The 13,492-nt window shown below is 51.3% G+C and overlaps 2 protein-coding genes across 2 annotated transcripts; both read right to left on the minus strand.

Moving 5' to 3' along the window:
• Positions 1–513: 513 nt before the first annotated feature.
• Positions 514–7,224, minus strand: LOC6601885 (NGFI-A-binding protein homolog). Its single transcript, XM_026993573.1, has 7 exons — positions 7,124–7,224; positions 6,843–7,078; positions 2,604–2,876; positions 1,588–2,540; positions 779–870; positions 629–711; positions 514–539 (listed from the first exon to the last, which is right to left on the minus strand). The coding sequence occupies exons 1-7, from the start codon at positions 7,222–7,224 to the stop codon at positions 514–516; spliced, it is 1,764 nt and encodes a 587-aa protein (XP_026849374.1).
• A 1,798-nt stretch (positions 7,225–9,022) lies between these two features.
• LOC6601886 (protein masquerade) lies at positions 9,023–12,756 on the minus strand. The gene is made up of 8 exons (XM_026993523.1): positions 12,633–12,756; positions 12,414–12,563; positions 12,059–12,358; positions 11,837–11,992; positions 10,807–11,769; positions 9,797–10,748; positions 9,452–9,729; positions 9,023–9,392 (listed from the first exon to the last, which is right to left on the minus strand). Exons 1-8 carry the CDS (start codon positions 12,754–12,756, stop codon positions 9,070–9,072), a joined length of 3,246 nt encoding a protein of 1,081 aa, XP_026849324.1. The 3' UTR covers positions 9,023–9,069.
• Positions 12,757–13,492: the final 736 nt, after the last annotated feature.

The raw sequence follows: 13,492 nt of genomic DNA on the forward strand, positions 1-13,492 counted from the left end.
CGAAAGAAATGAAAGATTTGTCTTATTCTGGTTAAACTTTACTAGAGTTTTATTTTCTTCTATATTACTAAATGATGCATTTATTACAGCAAGTATATTTTAGTATAGATCACAGAGATTACAAACTAATCATTCACTTAAGCAACATACTAAAAAAAATATTCCTCTTGGACGAATCTAACCTAATGGAATTGCACTTGAATTATAACGATTTATACATCTAAATCTGGCACTACAACAGAGGATCGGAGGATCGGAGGATCGGATCTCTGTTTCTTCAGCTAGGCTTCCGGGGAGGCGGCAGCGGCGGCCGCATTCCTTTTCAGGGCCAGAACTTCGTTCAGTGTGGGACTGAGGGCGAGGGCGGGATTGGCCACGGCTATGATGTTGTCCCCCGCAGCGGAGATGACCTGGACGCCGCTCAGAGTTGAGGGCGCGGAGACGGTGCCACTTAAGTCCACAGATTCGCAGGGCGTGGACGAGGCATCCATCTGGCGGGAGAGGGGCGACCGCTCACCTTCCAGACCATTGCAGGCCGTCTGTGGGGGGGAAGATGGGAGAGACAAATCGTTCTTTACTCGGGGTCTCCCTCCGCGGCGGACTGCACGCATAACGCTCCAACACATACTCACTGGCATTGGCGGGGAGCTGGAGGAGTTGCTGAAGGAGAACCGCGAGTCGTTGTCCTCAAAGTCGGCCGTCTTGCCCAGCCTGGATATGAACGATCACGACGAGTTTTAGTTCAATTAGAAAAAAGGGATTTTACTCTCATACTCACGAGAACTTGGCGATCTCCGTAAGGTCGAATGGCGGCTTGGCGAACTTCTGGTACATGGCAAAGAGATTGTAGCGCGAGTCCTCCACAGCTTCCTTTTATGTATGGGTTATCAATGAGATCAAGGATTAAAGTCTCTGCAGGGGCTACAAAAATCGTACTACGAATTGAAGCTTGAAGCTAAGCGTGGCAAGAAGAGAGTTCTTGTGGAGTTTGTATGGCAAAAGGAAGAATAGACAATTGGATATTTCGTAGGACTCATTTATTTATTGACTCAACAGAGGAGGAGGTACAACAATCAATATATTGCAAAGGACTACCGACTAAATAACTTTTGGCTATATATAATCGATGCTTGACTATAGTAACTAAGCGTAAGGGGTTATTGGCAAGGCGAAAAGTGGGTGTTAAGTAAAAGCTCAAAGATCAACGTTACAAACAAAATACCAGAAGTATCTATAGTCAAAAAACGCAACAATCTAATATAATACTGATTACTTTATAATAATACTAAGATAGTACGGATTTCTACCGATTGAAAGTTCTATTTACAAAGAGGGTTCCCCCATAAGAAGGGAGTGATATGGTATGGCTGAAAACCGATCCCAAAGCTATCCCAGATATTCTTAAAAGAACCTCTGGATTATATGTTAGTGTTAGTATTTGTGTTCTGCGGATCGCGAAAGCTGCAAAGCAAAGTTTTGGTTATCTCCCCGCCCCCAAGCTGGAAAGCTCCCCGAAAGCTGTTGGCTGAAGCTGAAGCACTGCACCAGGCGACGCACTTACGGCTCTACGGATTCAGTCTTCCTTACCCTGTTGAGGTCCATGGGCAGCTGTGCCGCCTCCGTGGAGGAGAGACGCTGCCGCTTGGGCGGCATCGATGCATCGCTCGACTCGCAGTCAACATCGCTGGGCACACAGCCCGAGCCCGAGCCAGAGCCAGAGCCCCGTGCTCCACCCGCACCATGGGCACCCGGCAGCTGGGTGAGCAGTCCCCCGTAGCGGGCTATGCTCGCCGAGTGGCCGAATCCTGCATCCTTGACGATCTGCCGCGCCAGCGGGAAGAGCTCGTCGCGGCGGGTAAGCAACCAGATGGTCTGGGGATTGCGACAGAGCTGGGCGGCCGCCTCGTTGACGCACACCTCATGGAGCGTGAGGGGCTTCTCCGGGCGGCGCTTGCAGTCGAAGCGGCCGTAGATGGCCGAGTACTTACGGATCTCGTCCATGCGACGCGGATCGTGCTCGCTCATGGCTATCACCTGCTCCAGTTCGCGGGTGGTGCGCTTCCGGGTGGTCTGGGCGCGTGGCTCCCGCTGCGGCAGCTGGCGGCCGATCTTCTCCGCGCACATGGTGATGCGCTGGATCTGCATCTCGGTGAGGACCGGCGTCAGCTGGGGTGAGCTGGAGGAGACCTGGTGGGCTGTGCTAACCGAGACACAGGCCGCTGATCCTGGCATGCTGCTGGGATTGGCATTGGAATGTGTCTGGGGATTGGGATTGCTAGTCAGAGGTGTTGTGGAGGGCAGGACAATGGAGGGCAGGACGGGCACCGAGGTGCAACTAATTTGGGATATTAAATGGGGGACCGTCGTGACCGCCGGCGCCGTCGCGGTCGCGGACACAACCGGACCAGGGGCCGGAACCGGGGCCGGCGAGGCCTGGAAGGAACCTGTTGCATTGAAGGAGGGAAATTTCTGGCGGGGCAGGGCAGGCGTGGTGTCCGGATTGAAGACCAGCGCTGGCTTGGGCGGTGTCTCACACAGACCTGGAAGCATCATCACCCGTTTAGTCAAGGATGCCAGGAGCTGGCTGGGAGGATCACTCTTACCCAGCTGCGGCATGAGGACGCCCTGGAACAGGCCGGGATTGTTGGCCCACTCATGCAGGGCCTTTTGCAGACGCCGCACGTGCAGGGGCTTGGATGCCATGCCCACCAAAGCCATGATCTCGAGAAACTCCTCCTCGCCGGCGTCGTACAGCTGCTGCACATCGTCACCGCCCATCTCGAGGAGCGTGTCGTAGTAGGCGAGAAGACTGGCCCGCTGGAGCACTCGGTACAGCTGCACCTCCGCCTCGTTGCCCGGCCGGGATGTGGTGATCACTGCAAAGACGCACAAGGAAGAGCAGAAAGGGAAAGGCTTGAAAACAGTTTTCAACCAAAAAACAGAAAAACAGGAGGCAAAAAAAAATGATATTTATTAAGTTCTGGCCGGGGACGTTCTCACAATGTTCCGAGCCTATAAGAAAAAAATTTTAATTAAATCGCTTTTTTTCCTTAAAAAAAAAACTCGACGGACGTCTGGACCCTAACCTAACCCTTTTTAGGCAAGGCAAGAGGACAAGCGAGAACGAACGAACGAAAGAAAAAAAAGCACAGAAAAAGGATGAGGCAAGAGCCGAGGGAAGGGGAACGTGAGCTCGTCTCATCTGCATAACAGAAAGAGAGAGAGGGAAAGTGAGATATGCTGATTCAACCCTTTGGTCCCGAAGGATCTGATCCGATCCGATACGATGCGATGCGGTGCGAGTCGGCAAACTCGTTAGAAATGCGTCACGCATGCCCGCAGACCCCGCAGACCCCGCCGAGGATTTCCAGGATCATTTTAATCTCTCCTCATTTAATTTTTTCGGTTTTATCACTTTCGATTTTTAGCAAAAAAAATAATATAATAAATAAAGAGAAAGAAGAGATGCGCGCCCAGGGGAAGGGGGATTCCTTAATTCCTTGAATTCCGTGTGAAATGTACAGAAAATGGAAGTTTTCTTGGGTTCTTGAGCGATTTATTGCCCTCGCATCCTAATGATTTCAAGATTCCCGGATCGCTGAGGCAGCAGTTACTGTTATGGCACCACAGTCCAAAATGGACGAGACTGACGACACTGTCGCTGTAGATGATGATTATGTCAAATCGTAAATAATTATGTGAGAATATTTCAGTCGGCGACAGTCGCCACTGCCATCCAGGCAGAAGCCAGCGGCCAGCGGCCAGCAGCCAGAAGCAGCAGCAGCAGCAGCATCTTTAATTAATAGAAAAACGAGCTGCGGGCCAACTAAATTATAACAGAGCAGAAAAAGCCTCGTACATCGATTGCTGGCTGATTCTTCTGCTTCGTCTTTTACTGTTTTTTGCGACTCTGCGGACTCTCTGGGAGCAGAGGCGTCAGCAGTCAGCAGCACCAAGGTACAAGCGCATCCACCAACATGCGATGCGCTTTGCTCTTCTCACTTGCAGTCATTAACCCATCAAAGGGTCCATGGGGCTGTTACAAGTTATGGGTGTTTAGCAGGAAAGCAAAAATAATGAAACTTTATTTTCAGCGCTGATTGCATCGGTCGGAAACTGAACGGCTCTCGAAACTGAACACGCAATTAGTGCTTGAAAGTTGATCAATAATTAGTCTAATGGATAACCAAGGTTAACTGGACTGTCCAAAATGCCTTCGAATAGTTGAAAGTGAAAGTGCTACATGTGCCATTGCTCTCATATCATTAAAAATCATTAACTTGCAGCTCTCATATTTAAACAAATCAACTACTGAACATCTAGAGTTTCCGCTCAAGGGTTAATGGACAGAGCAGGCCACACTTCTAGTCTTTGCAGACCCCCCTCCCGACCCTTTCCAGTGTGGGTATTTAACACAGGCTTGCGTAAGTCGGGAGTCGGGAATCGGGAGTCGGGAGTCGGGAGTCTGTCTGGCTAGTCGTGTGAGGAAAGAAGAGGGACATATATACATTTGCAGCAATAAATAAATGAGACGTGATTTCAATACACAAATAATGTCACTGGCAACGGTGGAGGCCAGAGTGCTGCGGGGGGAAGGAATAACAGCCAGATCTTCTGGCAGGGAGTCAGGGAAGGAGAGAGACTCGAATAATCGGCAGCGCTGCTCCTGCGCAATGCGCGCTGCCTGCTGCAGAGAGAGCTCTGCTCTGCTCCTCTTCTTTTTCTCTTTCTGCTTCCACTTCAGATTGTTGCTGATTTTTTATTTATTTAATTTGCGGGTTCGGTTCTGTTTTTTGTTGTTGTTGTTTCCTTCTGCTTCTGTTTCTGCTTGTGCTCTGCTCTTCACTGTTGTTGCTGTTGCTTTTGTCATTTGCTAAATATGTTGTTTTTATGCGAACGGCAAATGGTAAAAATGGACAAAAAATTAACTGCAGTAACTTTTTAGTTGGCACTTGGAAGCAATAATGACATTCGACGCCACATACCAAGCAGCTGCCCAGAAGGAGTGGGCACCAGCACCAGGAATAGGGACCAGACCAGGAACCAGGGACCAGGGACCATGGGCCAGACAGAATATGCGTCTGGTCTGACTGTGTGTTTGTTTGTGTTTGTGTTTGTATGTGCGTGGAGCAGTCAATCGTGCGATCGCCTTCGATTATGGGCAAAAAGTAGACGCCGGGACAAACAGAAAAGCAACAGCCAGCCGCAGACTTTGACTTCAAGCTGGTGCTGGAGTTGGACCTGGAGCTGGACCTGGGGACCTGGGACCTGTGCCTGGGGCCGCCTCCCTCCTCAGATGGCATTGGCAATGGGCAAGTAACCGAAACTATTTCTCATATACAACGATAAATTAAAAGCCAACTTTTTAAACGACCAAATTCTTGTCGATCAAAATTCCATTGGTGGCAATAACTTGGCTGGTACGAGTACGTGCCAATGGCCCGATGATGGCCAGCCAGCCGACGGAGGACCCAAAGCCAGACCCCAGACCCCAGGCCAAACCATACCAAACCAAAGCGAACCATAACCATAACCTGGCGACATCTTTGACAGAGCCAGAGGCGGGAAACGTATTCTGCAATCAGCATTTTCCAGCGAGAAGAGAACGCGTCTCGTTGGCTGAATCTGGGGATCGGAATAGGGGTGGGGTTCGCAGTCTGCGTCTGCGTCTGAGTCTGAGAGAGATCTTTGCTACCCGCAATGTTTGGGGTGAGTTTTTTCTTAGGTTTTTTTTTCTTGTACTTTTTCTATACAACTATTGTGTGTCACCCCTAAGGCAGGGCCTATCATCATGAAGTTGATCTAACGGCTGCCACTGGCAAGCTGCATTACCTGGCTCTGAGTCGATCTCATTGGATGACGACTGCCATTGCTACCTGGGAGCAGATCAGAAGAGAAAGAAAGAACTTTGAGCAGACACATATGCTAAGCAGACACCCCGAGCGCTAGGCAGCAGCACCAAGGAAGTGGAAACCGGAACTCAATCCGCGATTCTTTCTACAATTGCCTCGGAAATAAATAATGGCTGAGCGCAGAGGTAACTTTTTTTGTCTTTTGCTGCGGCCTCTATTGTTAAGCAGGCCCAAGGTCCGTTAGGGCAAGGGACAAGCTTCTTCTGGGGTTCTCCTCAGTTTCCGTTACATAACAGAACGCAACACCGAACAATGGACTGCGAGGCGAAGCTCGAAAAAGAGCGCGAAAATTTCAGCATGTGCCCTCAGGGAAGTTTAGTGATGGATTCCCAAAGGAAAATACTATAGAAACCATAGATAAGGACATCACCATACATAAGGAAAAGGACATCTGCAAGGCAGAATAGTTCTTATGAGGCTCTTCTTAAATCCTTAAATTGGTAGAGCTGAACCTTAATCTTCGGCAAGCTAAAATTAGTGATTTTCATTGAGAAAAAACTATGAAAAAATCAGAAATAACAAGGACCAAGGACATCTGCATATCGCATAAGTGACATTTTTTTCGAAACTGACTTTATATTTCGCAGAAAGGGGGTCGAAATGGCTGGCATGAAAATGGTGGATGATTTTAGTTGAAAGCATTTTGGAAGTAACTAAACGTATTGTATTTATTACTCATGAAAAGGGGTCAACGACTGGCTTATAAGCACGGAAATCTTTAATTTGGCCAGCACTCCCACATATCCTTTAGTAATTTAGTAAACAAAAATCAGTTTCCTCTAAAGGTGTATCTGTATTGCCAACAAACCCTTTAAGATAATCTAGATACGAGTATCCCAAATTTCGGATATCCCCTCTGTCTAATCAAGAACTTAAAATTATCAAACGCAATCTATATAATTATTGGGGAATCTCTTCCATTCCACTTACTTGTTCCATTCGCATTCCTCCCGAAGATCTTGCCCTGCGGACTCAGAATGGGGCTGGAGGATGCCGACGGGGCGCCGGAGAGGGAGCGCTGACCCTCGGACAGACCGCTGGCCAGTGACAGGTTGTAGAGATCCTCCTGCTTGGCGGCCTCCAGGCTGGTGGTCAGCAGCTGCGACTGCGTGACGTGGGTGGTGGGTGTGGCAGAGGCGGAGGTGGAGGTGGAGGCTGGAGCCAAACTCAGACTCGCGCTGGATGCTGGCTGACTGTGGCTGTGACTGTGCTGACTCTTGCTGCTCGTACTGGCAGCAGGCGAGGGGGTGGACACCACCACCGTAGACGAAGTTGTGGTCGGCGTGGAGGGCGAATTGGCATTGGCCTCCATTGCTGGGTGTCGATGATCGTGATGGATATCCTTGATATCCTCGATACTTGGCACAACGGAAGAGGACAGGAACCAGGCACAAAAAAAAAACAACCAAAATAAAATGCATGCAAAAGCAAACGACGAACACAAAAACGGATGCACTATCGGGATCGGGATTCAACTACAATCTACAATCTTGACTACACTAATTTCTTTCGAGGATCGCTTAGGATCGAGCAGGAGCAACAGTATCGTTTCACACGAGAGCGCGCTTCGCAAGGTTTCTCTTCTTTCGATCTATGCGATCCACTCAGCTCGAGGCCAGATGAAGTTCTGTTGTCGTGTTGCCGCGTGGACGGCTCGGGAACCCTTTTTCCGAAGCAGCAGCACCGCTCGGACCCTGCTTTCGTTTTCTTCCAGGGAGGAGTGCGGAACGAGGACACTGCATAAAATCACGTAGCAGACGAGAAAGGGTTAAAACAGGGATAAAAACAAAGCAGTGGAAGGAGAGCGGCTGTCGGGCGGTGAGGAGTGCAAGGGTATTGGCGCTTCCAGTTTTCTTTGGAGGGTAAGTTTTTATTTCCAGAGGCCGTACACACACAGAAGAGAGCGAGAGCGAGCGAGAAAGAGAAAGAGAGACAGAGGGAGGGAGAGAGGGAGAGAGAGTTGAGTAGAAATCCAAGTTTGAGTGAGTTTTTTGTGCTCCGCCTCTGGGAGTAGATATCACCTTTGAGTGTTTCCCGAAGATCCTTCATTTCGTGTCCGATGATCCTTTTTTTTGCTGATAGTTTCCGTTAAAATGTTGGAATATTTAAATTGAATAAAATGCAAGACATGCATAAATTTGTGAACAAAAAAAAAGCGGAATATGGAAACCTTTTCGGTTCCCAGGAAAAAGAAAGAACAAATGGAAAACGCCAAGGTTTTTTTGAGTTGATATATTTTTTTACACAAAAACCCTTTACAATAGATTTAAATTTAAACTTAAATATTTCCGTTTATTCTCTATCGATAATCCTAATTCTACTATTATTATTGGATCCACTCCAAGTGATCTTTCAAGATCATGAAAGATTTAAGCATGTTCTTATTTTCGCTCCTACTATGAACATATGGTGATATGTGTATTCCATTGGCTTTGTCTTTTTTGCTATGGTCTTAATTCTAGACCGGAACAGTGCGACTTGTTATCATTTGCTATCATTTCTTAAAAAATGATTTTGAAGTTCAATCATAAACATATATTGCAAACAGATTCTATATTTTTGTTGTTGGTAAATGCGTATGCTCCCCTTTCGGAAGCTTCCCCCCATTCTGGTTTTCGCATTATACTGAAATTTTTTCTCTCGCTCTATTCTGTATTGCTTGCATAACTGTGAAAAGCCCGCTTTACGGTTTTAAATTATTAAAAAATAAAACACAAGACCTGACATGCATAAATTTGTGAGCAACAAAAAAGGAAATCTTTTCGGTTGAATCTTGTTTTCCCTGGAAAAAAGTGAAGGAATGAAAAATTGCAAGGATTTTTTGTGTTTATATATTTGGTATATACAAAAACAGTTTACAATAGGGGGTTTTTTTTTTATTAAATAGGGGAATACTTTTAAAGATTGCCGTTTACTCTCTATCGATAATCGTAATAGCTATTATTATTATTGGATTCAATCCGATCCGAGCCGAGCCGAGCCGAACGGAACCGAACCGAAAAGATCCGTTAGATTTAGGTATGAATAGATTACACTAGGATTTGGGGATTTAGGGTTAACAGTCGAAGAGCAGGAACCCCGGGCTATCGTAGGCCGTTCCGGTCCGCGGACACCGCTACAAGAGCAGGGTTCCCCGAGCAGGGAGCAGGGTTCCTCACTATAAGTTATTCACGCTGATGATCTGATTGATCCAGCCGATGAACGAGGACGTCTTCACGTAGACGCCGGGCACATCCTGGCGGCCGCAGCCAAAGCCCCAGGACACCAGGCCGGCCAGCTCGTAGAATCCATCGTCCTGGCACACCAGCGGACCGCCACCATCGCCTTGGCAGGCGTCGTGTCCCTCCTCGCCGCCAGCACAGAAACTGGAGGCGGGCAGTATAAAGATCTTCTCCGTCACGGCATTCACCTTCCGGATGCACTCCGTGTCGCTCACAATGGGGATCTCCGCCTCGCGTACCCTCAGGGGTATGGGACCAGCTGCAAATCAAAGAAAGTTAGAGATTGCCAGGATTGTGCGATGGCGATCCAAGACCCACCTTCACCCATGTAGCCGTAGCCGGTGACCGTGCATCGCTTGCCCGCCGCATGGCTAACGCCACGCGCAGGGAGGCACACCAGACAGACGCCATCCCGGAGCTCCGCCTGGCCGTGCAGCTTCAGCAGGGCAATGTCGTTGTCCAGGGTCTGGCTGTTGTGGTTGTGGTGGATGTAGGTGGTGGCCACGCGTAGTGTCTGGGCTCCCGGACTGCCGTACTTGCGCGTCAAATCATAGTCGCCCACCCGAACATAGATGGCATCTCCGGAACGAACAATACTGTGGATCAAAGTGGATAAAAGTGGGTTAGAGGGGTCGGATGGTGGTTGGGGATCCAATCACTCACTTGGTGACGCAATGGGCCGCCGTCAGCACCCACTGGGTGCCGATGAGGGCTGCTCCACAGAGATATTGATTCAGGGAATTGATCAAAGCCACCTGCCAGCACCACTCGCCGTTCTCCCCATCCTCCCCGCCCACCACGCGGGCCCTTCTCCTGCCGCTGTAGTTGGCCGCCTGCAGCGAGCCGTGCAGCGATCGCTGCTGGTAGTAGTCCGGATACACGATCTCCGGCTGGTCCGACTCCGACTGGCTGTGGTAGGAGCGCAGCTGGTTGCTCTGCAGACTGGCACCGGTCTCCACGAGGTCCCCGAGCTTGTCGTTGTGGATCTGAATGGGCACGATGGCGGATCCGAGGACCAGGCGCTCGTTGGACTTGTTGAAGCTGCTGCCGTATGCCGAGACGGAGGTCATTTGGCGGGCGGAGCGTTGCACGCCGTACTTGGCCCGGGCGTAGGACACCAGCGAAAGGGCAGGGGACCTGCCGGCGCGTCCGGTGCGGAGTGTTCCCTTGACTCCGCATACGTACTTGGAGTAGACATGCGGCCGCGGAGTCGTTGTGGTGGTCGTCGTGGTCGGAGGCGTGGTCATCGGGGGCTGAGGCTGTGGCGGCAGGGCAGGCTGCAGTCCGGGACCGGACTGTCCGTAATAGTCCGCATAGCTCTGCGGCGCCGGCGGAGGCGGTCCTGGCTGGTGCTGCTGGTAGGGATTCGGATGGTGCGGCGGCATCTGCGGCGGCAGACCCTGCGACTGCTGGTTGGACATGTAGGAGTAGGGAGGCATGGCAGCCGGCTGCGGCGGATAGGCCTGCGGCGGACCCATCGGCGGCGGCGGCACAGGATAGTAGGCGGTGTCGTTACGCGTCTGGAACTGCTGTCGCTCGAGGATCTTGCTCTTGGGGGCACAGCAGATCTGGCCGGAGCGCTTGCACCTGAACAGGTCGGTCATCTCGGCGTTTTCTGTTGGAGATTAGGGTCTATCATTGGAGTCCCACGAAAGGGGTGATAATTTACTCACTGAAGCACGTGAAGCTGAGCAGACTAACGATGCAGGAGCCGGGGCACTCCTCGCGGGGATCCGGACTGGGCGTGTTGTGCAGCACATAGGGCGGTGCTGTGGGCGGCTGGGTGGGCGAGGGCGTCGCGGGCGGCAGCTTCGGCTTGGGCGCACCGGCGCGAGAGTTGTCGCAGCAGACAGAGCCCTTGGCACAGGTCGTGGCCGTGGAGACCAGCACGGAGGGACGCTCGCAGAAGGCGGCCATGATGTTCAGCAGACAGAAGCCCGGGCAGCGTGGCACCTGTGGCGGTGCCTGGGGCGGCGGTGGTGGAGCCGACGAGGGGGCGTTCAGTGTGCTCTCTGCAAAGGAGATGATCTGCGAGAGAAGATCTCCACCGCCGCCGCCGCCACCTCCTCCTCCAAGGGGGTTCGAAGACGCTGGTGGTGACGCGGCAGGACGAGCTGGCTTTGGTGCGGGCTTGGGGGCATGCTTGATGGCCGGCTTTGTGGGTGGCGGCGGCTTGGAGGTGGGCGCCTCGGAGGCGCCGGTGCCAGTGACACAGCAGCTACCCTCGCCCGGACAGAAGGCCTCCGAGTCGATGTCGTCGCAGAAGATGGCAAAGATCCCGTTCATACACTCGCCCTCGCACTCCTTGAGCTCCTGCCCCTGGTCGTTGGCCTGCCCGGACTTCAGCTTGTTGCTCAGCGGAGCCTCCTCTTCCTCCTCCTCATCGTCGGCCTCCTCGTCGTCCTCTTCTTCGGCAGCTGCTTCGGTGGTGGTCCTGGTAGGATGCTTCTTATGCTTGCTGGGCTTTGGCGAGCTGTTCCCGCTGGTCCTTGCTGGCTCTGGGGTGGTGCTGGTGGTGGTGGTTGCCTTCGTGGTGGTGGTGGTGCTGCTGGTGGATGTGCTGGTGGAGCTGCTTGCCCTTGTGGGCACCGACTTCTCGGATATCGTCTGATTCGGCTTGAGGTTGCTCATGTGCTCTGCAGAGGATGGAAAACACTCTGGTTAATGGGGGGAGGTTCAATGGTGCGCTGATCGTCCACCTACTGGCTGGAATGTAGATGTCTTTGGGCAGCTTCCCATTGGAGTACTCGTCCAGGGAGACGCAGCACTTGGTGCCCTCTTTGCACAGTCCATCGCTGGTCAGGTACGCCTCGCAGTACTCCGCTATCCGATCCGCCACACAGACGCCCGTGCAGTCCTCTGAAAAAGATCAAGGAAACGGGCTAGAAAGGATTTCTGGGCTGCCTGGTCTTCGACTGATCGTACTGTTCACATCATCCGAGGTCTTGGTGGCCTCATCCTTGTCCTTGGGCTTCGCCGTGGGCGCCTTCTTGGTGGTGCTGGGCTTCTTTGTGGTGGCCGCCGTGGCTTTGGTCGTGCTGCTGGCCGGACGCTTGGCCTGCGGCTTGGGTTTGGGCTTCGGTGTGGTGGTTGTCGCTGCAGTGGTGCTGCGCCTGGTCGTGCTAGTGGTGGCCACTGTCGTGGTTGTCCTTTGCGTCGTTGTGGTGCTAGTTGTGGTCGTTGTCTTGGGCGTTGTGGTTCCCCTCAAAGCTGTGGCATTTTTACCTTCAAAACAAAAGGATGAATACTTTTCCGGGCTCAAGTCTGCTGCGATCCTCACCTGGTGCATTCTCGATGCAGCACTTCATGCTGGGCGACGGACAGGGCACATTGTCGAGCACCTCGTAGCAGATGAGAGTGGCCAGCGTGTGGACACAGACTCCGGGACAGTCCTTGGCATCCGCTGTGCTGGTGATGGTGTCGAGCAGGCCTGAAGGAAGATATCATGGTGCTTATTGCTGCTTCGGAATAAGGAACTCTCGTTCTCTCTCTCTCTCACCTGATAGAAAACTCCCAGCCAGGGACTCGTCCTGGGCCTGGGCCGGCAATGGACTCACCACCAACAGGCTGAGGAGACTCAGGGCGAGGAAGCTGCTGGTCAATTGACTTGGAAAGCCTTTCATTTCTCGAAGATTCGCCATGGTCAGCACATGCTCATTGCTTTAGCATAAAATCTGAGAGAATCTTTGAGAATCGGAGGGAAAAGAGTGAAGTAATTAGCGTTTGGTTCAAGTGAAAGTCGAGGAGGCCACTGAGTCATCTGATGTGTTCTGTCTGCTGGCTGCTATGTAACCCAAGAGCCCCTGGGGCCGACATCTGACGTAATGCAGCAGCAGCTTGGGGCAGATGCGAGAGCATTGCCACCTCAAGATCATCATCATAATCATCATTATGATGATCTCTGAATCGTGGCAGAGTGTGATAAGAAGTTAAACTCGTTTTCACACATTCGTTTGTGTCGTGGAGTGGAGTTAGGAGAGGACTCGGTTCGGTTCCCACTCCACTCTCTGGTGGCAGGTGGCCCCCTTTTTGTATATTACGTATACGCATACGTATCCAAGAAGAGATCAATACCCATTCTACACCCATTCCGGAATGGGAATGCCAAGAGTTCCTAACGGATCAGTGCTCCACAGCAGACACAGACACAATTCCGGCTTAATGGGAATGATATGTATTTGGGTTGTTGCCCAAGAACCAGAAATGGAAATGGAAACAGAGAAAGAATTGTCAAACCAAACTGGTTACACGCCTCCTCCTCCTTCTCCCTCCCCCCGATCTGTAGACAGACGATTTCCATGCAAATATGTAATTATACCAAAAGTATTTATCTACCAAAAAAAGAGACGACAATGGTAA

This window comes from Drosophila persimilis, unplaced genomic scaffold (assembly GCF_003286085.1).
Source record: "Drosophila persimilis strain 14011-0111.01,24,50 unplaced genomic scaffold, DperRS2 tig00000856-arrow-arrow-pilon, whole genome shotgun sequence".
NCBI classification, from domain to species: domain Eukaryota; kingdom Metazoa; phylum Arthropoda; class Insecta; order Diptera; family Drosophilidae; genus Drosophila; species Drosophila persimilis.

Excerpts from the sequence above, each read along its gene's own strand:
- LOC6601885 (XM_026993573.1), bottom strand. The coding sequence starts at position 7,224 with ATGGAGGCCAATGCCAATTCGCCCTCCACGCCGACCACAACTTCGTCT. Across the intron at positions 2,541-2,603 it reads CGTCCTCATGCCGCAGCTGG|GTCTGTGTGAGACACCGCCC; the intron begins GTAAGAGTGATC and ends TGATGCTTCCAG. Across the intron at positions 871-1,587 it reads TGCCCATGGACCTCAACAGG|GAAGCTGTGGAGGACTCGCG; the intron begins GTAAGGAAGACT and ends CATACATAAAAG.
- LOC6601886 (XM_026993523.1), bottom strand. The coding sequence starts at position 12,756 with ATGAAAGGCTTTCCAAGTCAATTGACCAGCAGCTTCCTCGCCCTGAGT. Across the intron at positions 12,359-12,413 it reads CTGCATCGAGAATGCACCAG|GTAAAAATGCCACAGCTTTG; the intron begins GTGAGGATCGCA and ends TTTGTTTTGAAG. Across the intron at positions 9,730-9,796 it reads GCGGCCCATTGCGTCACCAA|TATTGTTCGTTCCGGAGATG; the intron begins GTGAGTGATTGG and ends TTTGATCCACAG.